This window comes from Chiloscyllium plagiosum, chromosome 1, assembly GCF_004010195.1.
Source record: "Chiloscyllium plagiosum isolate BGI_BamShark_2017 chromosome 1, ASM401019v2, whole genome shotgun sequence".
NCBI lineage: Eukaryota > Metazoa > Chordata > Chondrichthyes > Orectolobiformes > Hemiscylliidae > Chiloscyllium > Chiloscyllium plagiosum.
In genome coordinates, this window is record NC_057710.1 from 76,328,945 (window position 1) to 76,344,089 (window position 15,145).

At 40.6% G+C, this 15,145-nt stretch overlaps 1 protein-coding gene across 2 annotated transcripts in view; it reads left to right on the forward strand.

Annotated features, from left to right (window-relative positions):
* The window catches only part of cwc27 (CWC27 spliceosome associated cyclophilin), a 273,662-nt gene that overhangs the window by 231,550 nt on the left and 26,967 nt on the right, over positions 1 to 15,145 (forward strand). The window contains exon 14 of one of the 2 annotated variants that reach the window (XM_043689551.1): positions 1,642 to 1,774. The exons of the other annotated variant lie outside the window; for it this stretch is intronic. Coding sequence (XP_043545486.1) covers positions 1,642 to 1,759 — 118 coding nt within the window. The 3' untranslated portion in view covers positions 1,760 to 1,774. Of the gene's footprint in view, positions 1 to 1,641; positions 1,775 to 15,145 lie in introns of those variants that run through there. 2 annotated transcript variants of the gene reach the window in all.

Below are 15,145 nucleotides of genomic sequence, written 5' to 3' on the forward strand. Positions count from 1 at the left end.
ATAAGGGAGCCAAGAAATTCACTGGAACTAGTGGCTTCTTCTGCATGGTCTTTTTACAATTAACTCATTCCCCCAGGAAACACTATTCTTCAGCACCAAAAATCAGTTACTTTTTTTTTGACCTTTGATCTTTCTCAGCATTGCATGAATACCTTGGAAACTATACATGGGGAGGTGTCCTCATTGTGAACTTGAACTTGAGGATATATCTCCCAAGAACTTCAATGGAGGAGGTGCAGAGACTGTGGACATATGGCATAAGTACATTTTATGCATTTTTTTCCCATATCTCTTGTGTCAATGTTATCACAGACACCAGGAGAGCTCTGTACCTTTTCATTCCTTTATATCCATAAATACTGTATGGTAGTCATTGCTGCCAACATTTTTCGTGGACTTAAACTGCAATAGGAAGGTAGTTGAATATAAATTAAATGTTATTGTTGGTTACTACACTGATGCTTGCCCAGTTTGCCAGCTATACTTTTCAAGATTTGGCTCACCCAGAATGCATTCTGTATTGTTCCTTTGGTGCTTCCTTCAAGTGATACTTTAATTGGAAGAGTTTGGATTCTCCAGTTGAGGGCTGTATAATTGGTGCATTGGGGGTATTCCTAGCTCTAAAGTTACATGAACTAATGGAGTTCAGTGTGACTGTTGCAAAATTTCAGAAGCTAATGTCATCCAACTGTAAAATGATATGATCCTCCAATGGTTCTACAGTACTGATAATGAAGTAGATTGGAATGCTGTCTGGTATATTTGACTCTGTGAGGACTATTGTGTTAGTTCATAGGTTGTACACCAGACAGGCAATGTACCTTTAAGACAGACAGACGATATCACAACTTGTGCTGGTCCAATATAAAGGTATCCAAATTGCCTCCAGTCAGGCTGTCAGTATTATGAGTCAGTGTAGGGTGTTCAGTCAGTTACAGATATGTAATGTACAGTAAATTCAGTGAGCACAATACTCAGAGTAGGTATGGCAGTGATATTATCGTAGCATAAGCGGTTATCATTATCAAACTTCAAGGTATCTGTCCTGACAAGAACCTGACCTTTGAGCTATATGTTACAAATGCTAACACAATAGGACTGCTCTCAGACTATATCATGCTGTCAGTGGTGTTTGACCCAAAAAACCATTTCATGATAACACATCATGATGTCAACAAGTGGACAATAAAAGCTAATGATAGCATAGTGGCAGCTATGGGTACTAATGGCTGAAAATATGACAGCAGCAGTGATAGTTGGAAGAGTTATTTTACAAATGATTATTTCTCACCATCCACCTGATTTCAGACGGAAGCCACAACTATAAATGAGAGTAGTATGCTGCAATTTGTACTGAAGCAAGAAAATTTCTGAATACTATCGCTCTTTTTCCAGCATAGAAAAGCCGTAGATGATCTAATTTAAAAGGTTAAAGAAGCTAAACGATAGTTTCAATCGAAGAAAATGATCCTAGACCAAAATGAAGAAACAAATACTGAGAAAACCATTCCCTTGTACTTAAAAAGATGTTTCTTGAGCTCAGTTGTTGGTCAATTACACCATGTTGCTTTTCAGGAGTGGCATTAAAACAAAAAAAACACAGCATGCCTAACGTCACCACTCTTTTTGCACAAATGACAGGTACAAATCTACTTTTAAAGCAGCAACAAGAATGAAACAAAGGAGCGAAGCACCACAAGATAAACATGACTGGAAAAGAAATTATACTGTAATACAGATTTGTACACTGGCACTATGAACCATTCAGTAAGATAAAAGCAAATATCTCTGCATGGATTGAAACTCCATTAGCATTTGTCAGGACTTCAGTGGATTAGGGTTAAGATTCAGTCTTTGCATCATGGATCAGCAAGTAAAGACCATCATGTTCCTTATTGTTTTGGGAAATAAAGGATCAAGAAAAGTCTAATCTTCCATTATTTTAATGACATCAAAGATCCTGACAGAATTTTTCAGATTTTAGAAGGCTATGGAACTAATCATTCGCTTGACACCATTAAATCCTTCAAATAGACACCTGTAGACAAACCCAAAGAATATACCACTGATACTCTGCTAATCGCCAAATATCAGACAAATACCCATTCGCATGTTCGCTGATGACGCCAACATAGTCGGTCAAATCTCAGATGGTGATGAAACAGACTACTGATGGGAGATGGGTAAACCTGGTAAAATGGTACACTGAGAACAAACTAGCTCTCAATGCCAGCAAAACCAAAGAACTCATTATTGACGTTCGGCAGGATGGTACTCATGTCCCCCCCTACTCACACACTCATTAACAGCATAGAGATGGACTGTGTGGAGAGTGTCAAGCTGCTGGGAGTGGTCATCCACAATAAGCTTTCTTGGACTCTTCATGTGGATGCACTGGTTACAAAGGCCCAACAATGTCTCTCTTCTTCCTCAGGCAGCTGAGGAAATTTGGCATGACAGCGAATACACTTGCCAACTTTTATAGGTGCGCCATCCAAAGCATTCTGTCTGCATGTATCACTAGCTGGTAGGCAACTGTACCATTCAAGATCAGAAATGGTTAGAGAGAGTGGTGAACTCGGCCTGGACAATTACAAAGGTCAACCTCCCATGTACAGAATCCATCTACCAGGCCCGCTGTCAAGGAAAGGCCGCTAGCATTCTTAAAGATCCATTCCACTCTGGCAATTTTTTTCTCCAACCTCTACCATCGGGGAGAAGGTACAGAAGCCTGAACACACGCACCAGCCGATTTTGTAACAGTTTCTACCCTACTGTTGTTAGCATACCGAATGGACTCGCACTCTTAATATTAGCCTGTATCTGTGTTTGTGTTTTTGCTGCTGTTGACCTATTATTTACCATCTATGCTACTTGTTCGCAAGGTAAAGCTTTTCACTGTGTCTCAGTACAAATGACAATAAATTCAATTCAATCCAACATAAACCTAAAGCAATTGCAGCTAGTCCGCAACATCTTCAAGTGCTTGACTCTACAATTATTGCAACTGTCAACAGTTTCAGTAAAGTATCCAAACTTTGTATAATATGTGACTTGTCTCATTCAAGACAATATCCAGCATTTTGTGACATACGTAGACTGTGTTCTGCAAGAAGACCCAATTTCTCAGGGAAACCCGAAGTGCAATGCAGTACTCCACACCAGCATGTAAAAAAAAGTCAACTTATGAAATAATGTCCAGGACATTTCCAAAAGTTCCATCCATGGCATGCAAGAAAAAGGCACAAAGTTCAAGTAGTATGTGCAATGTCACAACTTACAGACCCCAGTCTGACAGTACATAAGGCTTGAGGATATAGGCTGTCGGACAAACCTTAGGGTTTGTGCTAATGATATTTCTCAAAATGAACTGATGGTATAAAGAGGTATGTCGATACCTGAAACCTTTTATGTTACCAGTACTGGTAGACCTTCTACCAATATGCATGGATCTAAGTATTATTATAATCCAGAAACACATCAGTTGCAACAAGATAGATTTTGGACAGTAGAATCAACTGTATCAATCAACCCCAACAATGGAGAGAACTTCTTTTACACAAGATTCCTCTGAGACATGGTGCAAGATTATATTGATATTTCCCCTGTCTAAAAACATAATTACATTCTGGTGACTGACTACTTCACTAAATTCCCTTTTGTGTGACAAGTCAAAGATAGAACTAGTGCAATGGCTGTAGATATACTAACTGTCATTTTCAGTGTGTTCTGTGTACTTCAATAAATTGTGTCCAACAGCAGTCATCAATAAATTAATGCATTGTTCTATTGCCTCTTCTCACTGCTGTCAGTTGAATAGTCTTGTAGAATGTTGTTCAGACAGTAAAAGATGCATGATAATGAAATATATAGTTACTTGCTAAGATTTTCAAATAGCTATACTAAATTGATGTCCTACTTGCAAGTGTACAGTTTACCCTAATCAGCAGCTCTCATGTTTGGAAAACAAATCCACATAATTAACTCAATCATCTCTCCATTCCTGAGGGTCCCAGCCTTATTCTTGATGAAGCGCTCCAGCCCAAAAGGTTGATTTTCCTGCTCCTCGGATGCTGCCTGACCTGCTGTGCTTTTCCAGCAACACACTCTCAACTCTGATCTCCAGCATCTGCAGACCTCACTGTCTCCTAACTTAGTAGTAACTTTGTTTTCTCCTAGGCTTCATGAGTTTTTTTTTCATCATATTTTACTAAACGCACTTCATTAACTACCTACCCCATGTCTGTAGCACCCATCTCGTCCATTTCTAACCCTGTTCTACCACTTGACATACCTGGAACAACTCCGTACTGCTGGAGTATTTCAGAAGAGACTGGCATCTCATGATGCCATCTTTAAAGGGTTGTCACACACCCAGACAAGCACTATTAGTCCAGACCTGGCTTGCAAAATTTCTGATAATTACCCCAGACATGGTAGACAAGTGAAAATTGGAACCTCACTCTGCGGGCAGGGACCTCGAAGTCATGTTGGACAGTGTAGTGCAGAGCTGGTGTATCCTCCAACCCTAAGACCAGTAGTAGTGGCCAGGCACGAGACCATGCCAACCTAGTCCAAGGTTTCCACCCAACTAAGTACAAACTCAACCAACTGAAGAAATGTGCAGCAATGTAAAATGAAGATCAGTGACTTCATACTCCCTCGGATACAGTCTCCTGCCAAGGCTCATGGACTATCACCTTTACTTTTTCATGGAACGTGTTCTCTCACTTGTTCTCATCCGCTCCGATGTCCAACACCATAACCCCTGTACCTCCTCTGTGTTACCTATTCACTGGCTCTAGATACTTCTCCGCCTGTACCATAACTAATAACTGTGCCATTCACCTTCATTTCCCGTAATGTCTGTCTGTCTCTCTGTACAGGAGGAAAACAGGACAAGATAGAGAGTCAAGACTGCTGATGGACTGTCTGATATTCAGCTTCTCTACACATATGAGTAGAGCATCCTGACTCTGACTGCCCCGTAGAATTGACTGACTGTATCCAAACACCTTGACTGAACACAACTGACAAGCTAAATGGCATGGCAACACAGCAGTAGTATGGTCTTGTTATCATTGACTGAGGGGTAAGGCACAAGAAGACTAGGAAAACTAGGAATGCAATGAACATCCAGATAGAATTAATGTGAGTGAGTGCTAAGAGAACAGTCAAACAGCTCAAAGATGCAGCGCAGTCTAATCCATCAGTTGGGTACAAGTCCCTGAGTACACGGTGTCTCTGTTGCGGCACTATAATGTGGCTATTGTGGCCCAAGATGCAGCTTTGAAATGCAGAGCTTAAAGTAAGTGAGTTATCAATGTGCCTTTATGTTTTTGCTGGGGCATATGTCAGATTACAATGTAGGTGGACGTGGTGTGTGAGTAACTGATGACTCCATGAAGTGTACCAGTTTATCTCTGTGTTTATGGAGAAAATGAGGTCTGCAGATGCTGGAGATCAGAGCTGAAAATGTGTTGCTGGAAAAGCACAGCAGGTCAGGCAGCATCCAGGGAACAGGAGAATCGATGTTTCGGGCATAAGCCCTTCTTCAGGAATCTCTGTTTATACCTGGTGTCAAAATATGGAGGATCTCTGGATCAAGCAGTAAGCTGAAGCCATCAGGTACCCATTTTGACTTCTTTGTTAAGCATTGTCAACATCCATTTAGATTGTGCTTGGCGGAATGATAGAAAGCTGCATATTAATGATGTAGATCTGCAGTTAATATAGTTGCTGATTGTGGTTTTGTGAACTAATACTGAGGGATTTGGAGGTCATTGTCCATAGATGTCAAAAACCTAACATCTGAGTGCATTGAACATTGGAATGCTGATCTTTATTTCAAATGAATGGAATACAGAAATAAGCAAGGCTTGCTCAAACTATACAAGGCATGAGTCAAACTACACCTAGAATACTGAAGACAGTTTTGGTTCTTATTTAAGGAAAAATATACTGGCATTAGATGCAATCCAGACGTTCACAAGGTTGGTCTTGGGTATGGAGGGAGTTTCTTATGAGGAGAGGTTGAATAAGTTGTGACTGTACTCATTGGAATTTAGAAGAATGGGAAGAGATCTTATTAAAACATATAAGACTCTTAGGGGGTTTGACAGGTAGCAGGGTAGATGCTGAGAGGTTGTTTCCCTTGATGGGAGAATCTAGGACACGAATAAAGGGTCACACTTTTAAGACACAGATGAGGAAGAATTTCTCCTATCAAGAACAGTGCATCTGTGGAATTCTTCACTGTGGAATGCTGTCAAAGCTGTATCATAAAATATATTCAACGCTAAGAGACACAGATTTTTAATCAGTTAGGGAATCAAGAATCTCAGTGAGTTGCTCAGTGGGCTGAATGGCCAACCTCTGTTCCTGTGTCTGATGGTCTAATGGATCACAGGCACAGAAACAGACCACCGGTCAGGTTCAATTACCGCTGCAAATGCCATCAAACTCTTTAACACAGAATGCTGTCACAAAAGACTTCTGCCAACTTGAGAAAAATCAAGGAACAAATGAGTTCCCACTCTTAAACAACTTCTTGTGACACATTATGCAACCTCATTTTAAAAGATAAATATTAACATTTAGTAATTACCAAAGGGCTCTTTCTGCAAATTTATTCCACCATTGTGAAAAACAGTCTTTTGAAAACAAACACATGTTATTCTTGCTTTAATTAACTGGTATGAAGTTAGTAGCAATAAACAAATTTGCTTGACTTCCAATTTTAATTAATTTCATCAGAAGTTCTGCAAGTTATCTTATCTGTTATATAACAATTCAGCAATTTGAGTAAGTTCAGCCAATTAGTTCAGGTCACAATTTGTGAACTCAAAATATTAGAAACTCAGGTTCAGGAAGTTCAAATATTCTGTACCTGCCTGTAGCCTATGGGTTAAAAGGAATATATGTTTGAGAACTGGAGGACAGAGTCATAGAATCATACAGCACAGAAGAAACTCTTTGGCCCGTTGAGTCTGTACCACCGAATCTGCACTAATTTCACTTTCCACCATTTGATATGTTTCAGGATGGTGGTAGAGTTGGAGGCACCAGTCAAAGCTCAACCACTCCACCCACTCATCTTCGTTTCTTCTTTTTATTTAATCCTCCTGGTGCTTTTTTTCTTCTTTTTTTCCCTTCAATTCCCCTTCCCCATCAACATGAAGGATGGGTTGCACCTGAACTGGAGGGGCACAAATGTCCGTGTTGGGAGATTTGCTCATGTGGTGCAGGAGGGTTTAAACTAGTTTGGCAGGGGAGCGGGAATCAGAGCTACATATCTGAGAGGGGGGCTGTTGCATATGGGGCAGTGACAGGATGTAGTGAGTCTATTGGGAAGGTTTCTCACATGATGAAACAAAGGAATCGGCTAAAGTGTGTCTGCTTTAACGCAAGGAGTGTCAGAAATAAGAGTGCTGAGCTTAGAGCATGGATCCGTACTACGGGGCTATGATGTTGTGGTCATAACGGAAATGTGGGTTTCACAGGGGCAGGAATGGCTGCTTGATATTCCAGGGTTTAGAAAGTTTAAAAAGAACAGGGAGGGTGGAGAAAGAGGATAGGGTGTAGCATTACTAATCAGGGAGTGCATCACAGCTAGAGAAACGAAGGTTGTTGAGGAAGGTTTGTCTACTGAGTCAGTGGGGTGGAAGTGAGGAACAGCAAGGGAGCAGCCACCTCATTGGGTGTTTTCTACAGACCCCCCTAATAGCAGTAGAGAGACTGAAGAACCCATAGGCTAGCAGATTTTGGAAGAATGCAGATATAGCAGGGTTGTTGTTATGGGTGATTTCAACTTCCCCAATATCGACTGGAGCCTCCTTAGTGCAGATGGTTTGGATGGAGCTGTTTTTGTCATGTGTGTTCAGGAGGGTTTCCTTACTCAGTATGTATATAGACCGACGAGGGGAGGGGCCATTTTGGATTTGGTACTCGGCAATGAGCCGCGATCTCGCGGTGGGAGAACACTTTGGTGACAGTGATCACAACTGCCTCACATTTCCCATAGCCTTGGAGAGGGAAATGAGCAGTTACCAAGGGAAGATATTTAATTGGGGAAAAGGAAATTATGGCGCTATCAGACAGGAGTTGGGAAGTACAGTCTGGGAGCAATTGTTCCTCAGAAAGGCACAGCAGACATGTGGAGACTGTTTAAGGAGCAATTGTTGTGAGTGATGCACAAATTTGTTCCTCTGAGACAGATAAGAAGGGGTAAGATTAAGGAGCCTTGAATGACGAGGACAGAGGAGCTTCTCATCAAAAGAAAGAAGGCATCTTACGTAAGGTGTAGGAAGCAAGGATCTAGCACAGCTTTAGAGGATTACAGACTTGTTAGAAAGGAGCTCAGAAATGGACTGAGGAGAGCAAGGAGGGGGCACGAAAAAGGCTTGGCAAGAAGGATTAGAGAGAACCCAAAGGTCTTTTAACTAATACGTGACGAGTAAGAGAATGATCAGGGAGAAGGTAGGGCCGATCAGAGATAGTGTAGGGAACTTGTGCATGGAGTCTGAGTGGATAGGGGAAGCCCTAAATGAGTTTTTTGCTTCTGTTTTCACTAAGGAAAGGGACCTTGTTGTGAATGAGAACATTGAGGAGCTGGGATACAGGCTTGAACAGATCAAGATTGATAAAGTTGATGTGCTGGAAATTTTGGCAAACATTAAGATTGGTAAGTACCCAGGGCCAGAACAGATTTATCCTAGGCTGCTCCGGGAAGCGAGAAAGGAGGTTGCTAAGCCGCTGGCAAAGATCTTTGCTTCCTCACTCTCCTCAGGAGTCGTACCAGAGGGTTGGAATGAGACGAATGTTGTTCCTCTTTTCAAGAAGGGTAATAGGAAAATATTCTGCCTAGAGGTCAGTGATGAGTGGTGGTCTGCAGGGCTCTGTTCTTGGGCCTCTGCTCTTTGTAGTTTTTATAAATGACTTGGATGAGGAGGTTGAGGTGTGGGTTAGTAAATTTGCAGATGATACAAAGGTTGGAGGTGCCATTGATAGTATTGAGGGCTATTGCAGGCTGCAGCGCGACATAGACAGGATGCATAGCTGGGCTGAGAAATGGCAGATGGAGTTCAACCTGGATAAATGCGAAGTGATGCATTTTAGAAGGTCGAACTCGAATGCTGAATATAGGATTAAAGATAGGATTCTTGGCAGAGTGGAGGAATAGAGGTATCTTGGTGTGCAAGTGCATAGATCCCTCAAAGTTGCCACCCAAGTGGATAGGGTTGTTCAGAAAGCATATGGTGTTTTGGCTTTCATTAACAGGGGGATCAAGTTTAAGAGCTGCAAGGTTTTGCTACAGCTCTACAAGTCGTTGGTGAGACCACACTTGGAATATTGTGTCCAGTTCTTGTCACCCTCCTATAGGAAAGATACAGAGGCTTTGGTGAGGGTGCAAAGAAGGTTTATCAGGATGTTGCCTGGACTGGAGGGCTTGCCTTATTAAGAGAGATTGACTAAGCTCGGACTTTTCTCTCAGGAGAGGAGGAAGAGAGATGACTTGATCGAGGTATACAAGTAATGAGAGGCATGGATAGAGTCAATAGTCTGAGACTTTTCCCCAAAGCAGGATTGACTGGCATGAGGGGTCATAGTTTTAAGATATTAGGATAAAGGTATAGAAGGGATGTCAGAGGAAGGCTCTTTACGCAGAGAGTTATGAATGCATGGAATGTGTTGCCAGCAGTGGTGGTGGAAGCAGAGTCTTTAGGTCATTTAAGCGACTGCTGAACATGCAAATGGAGAGCAGTGGGTTGAGGGGTGTGTAGGTTAAGTTATTTTATTTTACATTAGGATTAATCCTCGGCACAACATCGTGTGCCAAAGGGCCTGTTCTATGTTGTACTTTTGTATGTTCTGTGTTCTAATTCTCCGTCTCCGGTGATGATTTCCAGCCTGGCACAGCGGCCTCCCAATGTGGCTTTGCATTCTCGTGGCAGGCTCCCATGGCAGCCTCCTGACATGCGCATGACAGCCTCCCAGCTTGGCATAGCGACCTCCCGACCTGGCGCAGTGGCCTCCTGGCACGACGACCTCCCAGCCTGGCACAGCAGTCTTCTCCCATCAGGGCCTCTTGGTATGATGTGTCACTGACATGGTGTGGAGCCAGGGTCCAGTGCAGACAGGAAGTTAGGCACCAGCACGATCTGCTGTACTGAACTCTTTTCTGTAATGCTGGACCTTTTATACCTGTATTGTCTAAAATCTTGTAACTAAAGAAGCTGTGCCTAGGTACTTTTGTATCTAAATCGGTGCTGTAATTGGTGACATATAAACTTTTCACTGTACTAAGTTAAAAATCACACAACACCAGGTTATAGTCCGATGGGTTTATTTGGAAGTACTAGCTTTCAAGCACCGCTCCTTCATCGGGTAGTTTTGGAGAATAAGATTATGCTCACAGAATTTACAACCAAAGGAGTCCAGTATCATGGAGATGTGATACAGTAAACAATTTTATATTAAAACTTTCATCTTTTATAATGGGGTTCTGTTCATTGATATATAAATCTCAGAACTTCTTTTAAATTACGTTCTCAAGATGGCTCCGATTTCTAAACAATAGGTGTGAAGTCTGTGTCCCAGCGTTATGTCAGACTGAGAAATCCTCTGGAAAGTTTGACAGAGTTTTACATGGCTTCATGCAGTGTTTGACATACACCTGTTTTGGGGGCAACCACCACTCTGTGTATTTTGAAATTGGTAATTAGGTAACTTTATGGTTACAAAGAAGTATTTATTTACAGTTCAACATTCTTAGCACTATATCTTAAGTCTACCGAATATATTTGTCAAATATTGCTTGCACATGTTTTGTTCTCTGGTTGTTTCTTTTCTTAGAATGGTTACGTGGTGGTCATTTATAATATAATTATTTGAGAACTTGGGTTCCAAAGTACAGGGTTTTTTGGTTCTCTGGAGATGACTTTTCACTTTAATGATCAGAAACATTTTTAAGCGTTGGATCAAAGCAAGTGTTTCCAAGCTGGGAGATTTAAGCAGGGAGAGACAGTTACAGAGAGAATCCTATCTGGTTAATGTGCAGAAAGTTGTCAATCGAGTAAGAAATTTTATAAGTGAAGAAAGAAATAATATTTCATTGGGAATGAATGTCTGCCAAGGTTATTGCTGGGGAAAAGGATTGAATCTGTTTTTGCTTTTTATGATAAATTACTTTTCAAATATACTTCGAAACAACCTATCTTTTGTATCATAAAGATTCATTATTTTTGTTAAAATTATATTGATACATTCTCTGCATGTGTTCACTGACTGACTACTATGATAACCAATGTGCAAAGAATTATGATCCAGCAAGCCAGGCTTCACTCTGGGACTTGACTTGTCCAGCATTATTATCAACTGGGATCATAACAATTGCAAATATCTAGTTCATGGTTCATCTGTTTTGTAGATTTTACTTTTAGCAGTTAAAGTTAAGGAAATAGGGTAAATGCAATTAAAGCATCTTGAAAACTAGTATATTTTAAAAGGTTCGTATCATATTGTTTTAAGAGATTATCCAAATTCAGTTGTTATAGTCAGAATGTAGGGGACATTTATGTATTAATATAGGGGAGTTAGAGCTAAATTAGCTTAAAAGCATTCAGTGAACATATGAGTAGTCATTAAAGCTCCCATGGCAGAGAACCTGATGAGCAAGGCTCAAAGCCAGATATTCAAAAGTAAAGAGTTGGAATCACTTCTAAAGGAGACAAAGTTTTAATGCGATTTAGTGACAGTGTTACTCTTAGATGTAAGTTTGCTTGCTGAGCTATAAGGATCATTTTCATAATTTGTGACCATACTAGGTAACATCATCAGTGAACCTCTGATGAAGCACTGGTGTTATGGCCTGCTTTCTATTTATGTGTTAAGGTTTCTTTGGGTTGGTGATTTCATTTCATCTGTGATGTAATTTCCTGTTCTTTTCCTCCAAGGGTAATACATGGGATCCAAATTGATGTGTTTGTTGATAGAGTTCCAGTTGGGATGCCATGCTTCTAGGAATTCTCATGTGTGTCTCTGTTTGGCTTGTCCTAGGATGGATGTGTTGGCCCATTCAAAGTGGTCCTTCCTCATCCACCATCACTGGTATCCTTATGTACAGATGAGGAAGGACACCGCTTTGACTAGGCCAACATATCTATCCTAGGACAAGCCAAACAGAGTCACGCACGAGAATTCTTAGAAGGATGGCATTCCAACTGGAACTCTTAACACATCGATATGGATCCCATGTATTACCCTCTGTGGAAAAGAACAGTAAATGACATCACCAACATCAGAAATGACATCACCACAGGAAATTACATTACCAACCTAAGGAAACCTAAACACACAAATAGAAAGCGGGCCATAATACTAGTGCTTCACCGGAGGCTCACTGATGATGTTACCCAGTATGGTAATGGAACTTCTGAACACGAACCTTCAACGAGCCAACTTAAATCCAGAACCCCAACCTGAGCTACAAATCTTCTCCAAACTCGCTAGTGTTATTCCTGTTTGGGGAGTGGTTGAGAAATCTAAGGGATCTTTTATAGCTGCATTTGTTATTTGATGTGCTCCATGTAGTGTTCAGTTGCAGTTAGTCTCCAGTCAATTCTGTTAAAAGTTTAAGTGGTGTGTGTGTGTTTGTGTGTGTGAGAGAGAGGGGTCCGGATGGTAAAGTTTATTTTGTTTGCTCAACATTGAACCTTGTGGCTTTATTCCCCTAGTAAGTACTTAGAAGATCAAACAATAAGTTATTTGTTCCTAACCAAAACTTCTGGTGGCCTCATCAAAGATTGTAACTCAGTGAAATAATGTAGTATCAATATACGCTGCTGGATTCGACTGGGTTGGGGAAAAAAAAGTAAACACTTGGGGAATTTCAGAATTGCACTTCAGCATTAATTTATCAAATTAGTAGTTTCACAGTGAGCAAAGTTAAGTCAAATATGTTGATTATTCAAGAATACATCTAAGGAATCCTAATTTTTCATGACATTAAAAAATATATTCAGATCTGTTTCTAAACAAGATTATATTCTGTGAAATAACTGGTTATATTTAATAATTGTTCTTTTAGTAATTGGAAGATATTGGTACCCTTTCAGAATTTTTTGGTTGAAATTTGATAAATAAAGAAGACTGAAAAAATGGAATTGATAGGTTTACAACTTAAGATTTTAAGATGTGCTTCACAGTAAATCAAAAACATTAGGGTCTTTTTATTCCATTTTAGACTTCTTTCGGAAATCAGTATCTATTTTTGTTATGGTAACATTCTTAGTTTGTGTCTAGCTTAGGGTGTCTACCAAGAATGGCTAGCAGTCGTTCATTTACACATCTAAATCAATCAGGATAATGATTCAATGAAATGTTTGAGATTTATGACTATTGAGAAGCCTGTATGAATAAAATAAAATTTACATTTGTTTTCCTTAATATATGATTATTTTCTTTACAGCAGGTACGGTTAAGGAAGTATTTAATTGTGGTATTAAAATTATTAGGGCATTTTACACAACAGATAAAAAGAAATTGCAGAAGGATATGTAACCAGTGAATGTAAATTTCAGATAATTAGTGGGAAAACACAGAGGTGAGATTATAATTTTTCTTATGCAGCGGATTGTTACAATTTAGAATGCACTGCCTGAAACAGTGATTGAGGAAGATGCAACAGGAAGCAAATTGGCTAAATACACAAGAAATAAAGATTGTAGTGTTCTGGAGATAGAGAAGGAAAGTGAGACTAATTGAATAGCTCCTTCAAAGAGCTAATGCAGACCTAATAGGCAGGATGGCTTCCTTCCATACTGTTTTATTCTGGATCAAATATTTGTTCTGGAGAAAGAAAAGGGTTGTTTTTCTTTCCACCGAATGTGATGAGACCTGGATATCATGGTGAAACAGCTGCTGAAGGTTGGAATGCAGGTGTTGAAAAAGACAGTGGCATGCTGGCCTTCATAGCAAGAGGATTTGAATATAGGAGTAAGATGTCTTGCTGCAGCTTCACAGGGCCTTGGTGAGGCCACACCTTGAGTATTGTATGCAGTTTTGGTCTCCTAGTCTCATGAAGGACATTCTTGCAATTGAGGGAGTCCAGCCAAAGTTCACCAGACTGATTCCCTGGATGACAGGACTGACAAATGAAGAAAGAATGGATCAATTGGGCTTGTACTGACTGGAATTTAGAAGAAATGAGAGGATATCATAGAAATACATAAAATCCTGATAGGACTGGGCAAGCTAGATGCAGGAAGAATCCAGAACAAACGTAACAGTCTAAGAATAAGCGGTAAACCACTCAGGATTGAGGTGAAGAAGAACCTTTTCATTCAGAGTTGCGAACCTGTGGAATTCTCTCCAACAGAAAGCTGTTGGGGCCAGTTTGTTAGATATGTTCAAAAGAGAGCTGGAAGTGTACTTTGCAACTAAAGCGATCAAGGGGTTTGGAGAGAAAGCAAGAGTGTGATACTGAAATTGCATGATCAGCCATGATCATATTGAATGTTGATACAGGCTCAAAGTGCAGGGAATGGCCTACTCCTATACCAATTTTCTATGTTTTATGTTTCAATATAGGCTATTTCCAATTCCAACATGTAATGACAAAAGTGAGATGGCAGCAAACTCAGTTGAAACTGACGGACAGCTTGAAGCTTTGTGTACAGGAACCGTGAGATTCAGGGCAGAATTTTCACTCCACAGAGGCTGGTATCCTGTCACAAGTCACACTTTATTCACACTTGAACAGTCCTTGACTTTAATACTGCCACTTCAGAGTCAGCTATCAGAGTGGCAATATCTAAAACTGTGGAGCTGGAACAGCACAGCCGGTCAGGCAACATCCGAGGAGCAAGAGAGTTTACATTTCGAGCATAAACTCTTCATCAGGCATGTGAGGTGAGGGGAGTGGGGGTAGAGCAAGGGTGCTGAGAGATGAATGGGAGGGGGTATTGGGAGAAGGTAGCTGGGAATACAATAGGTAGGTGAAGGTGGATGGTGAGTGAAGGGTGGAGTGATTCGGTTCAGAGGAATGTGGACAGGTAGGACAGTGCCGAGTTAGAGGGTTGGATCTGAGATAAGGTGGGGGGAGGGAAGATGAGGAAACTGGTGAAATCGACATTGAGCCCATGTG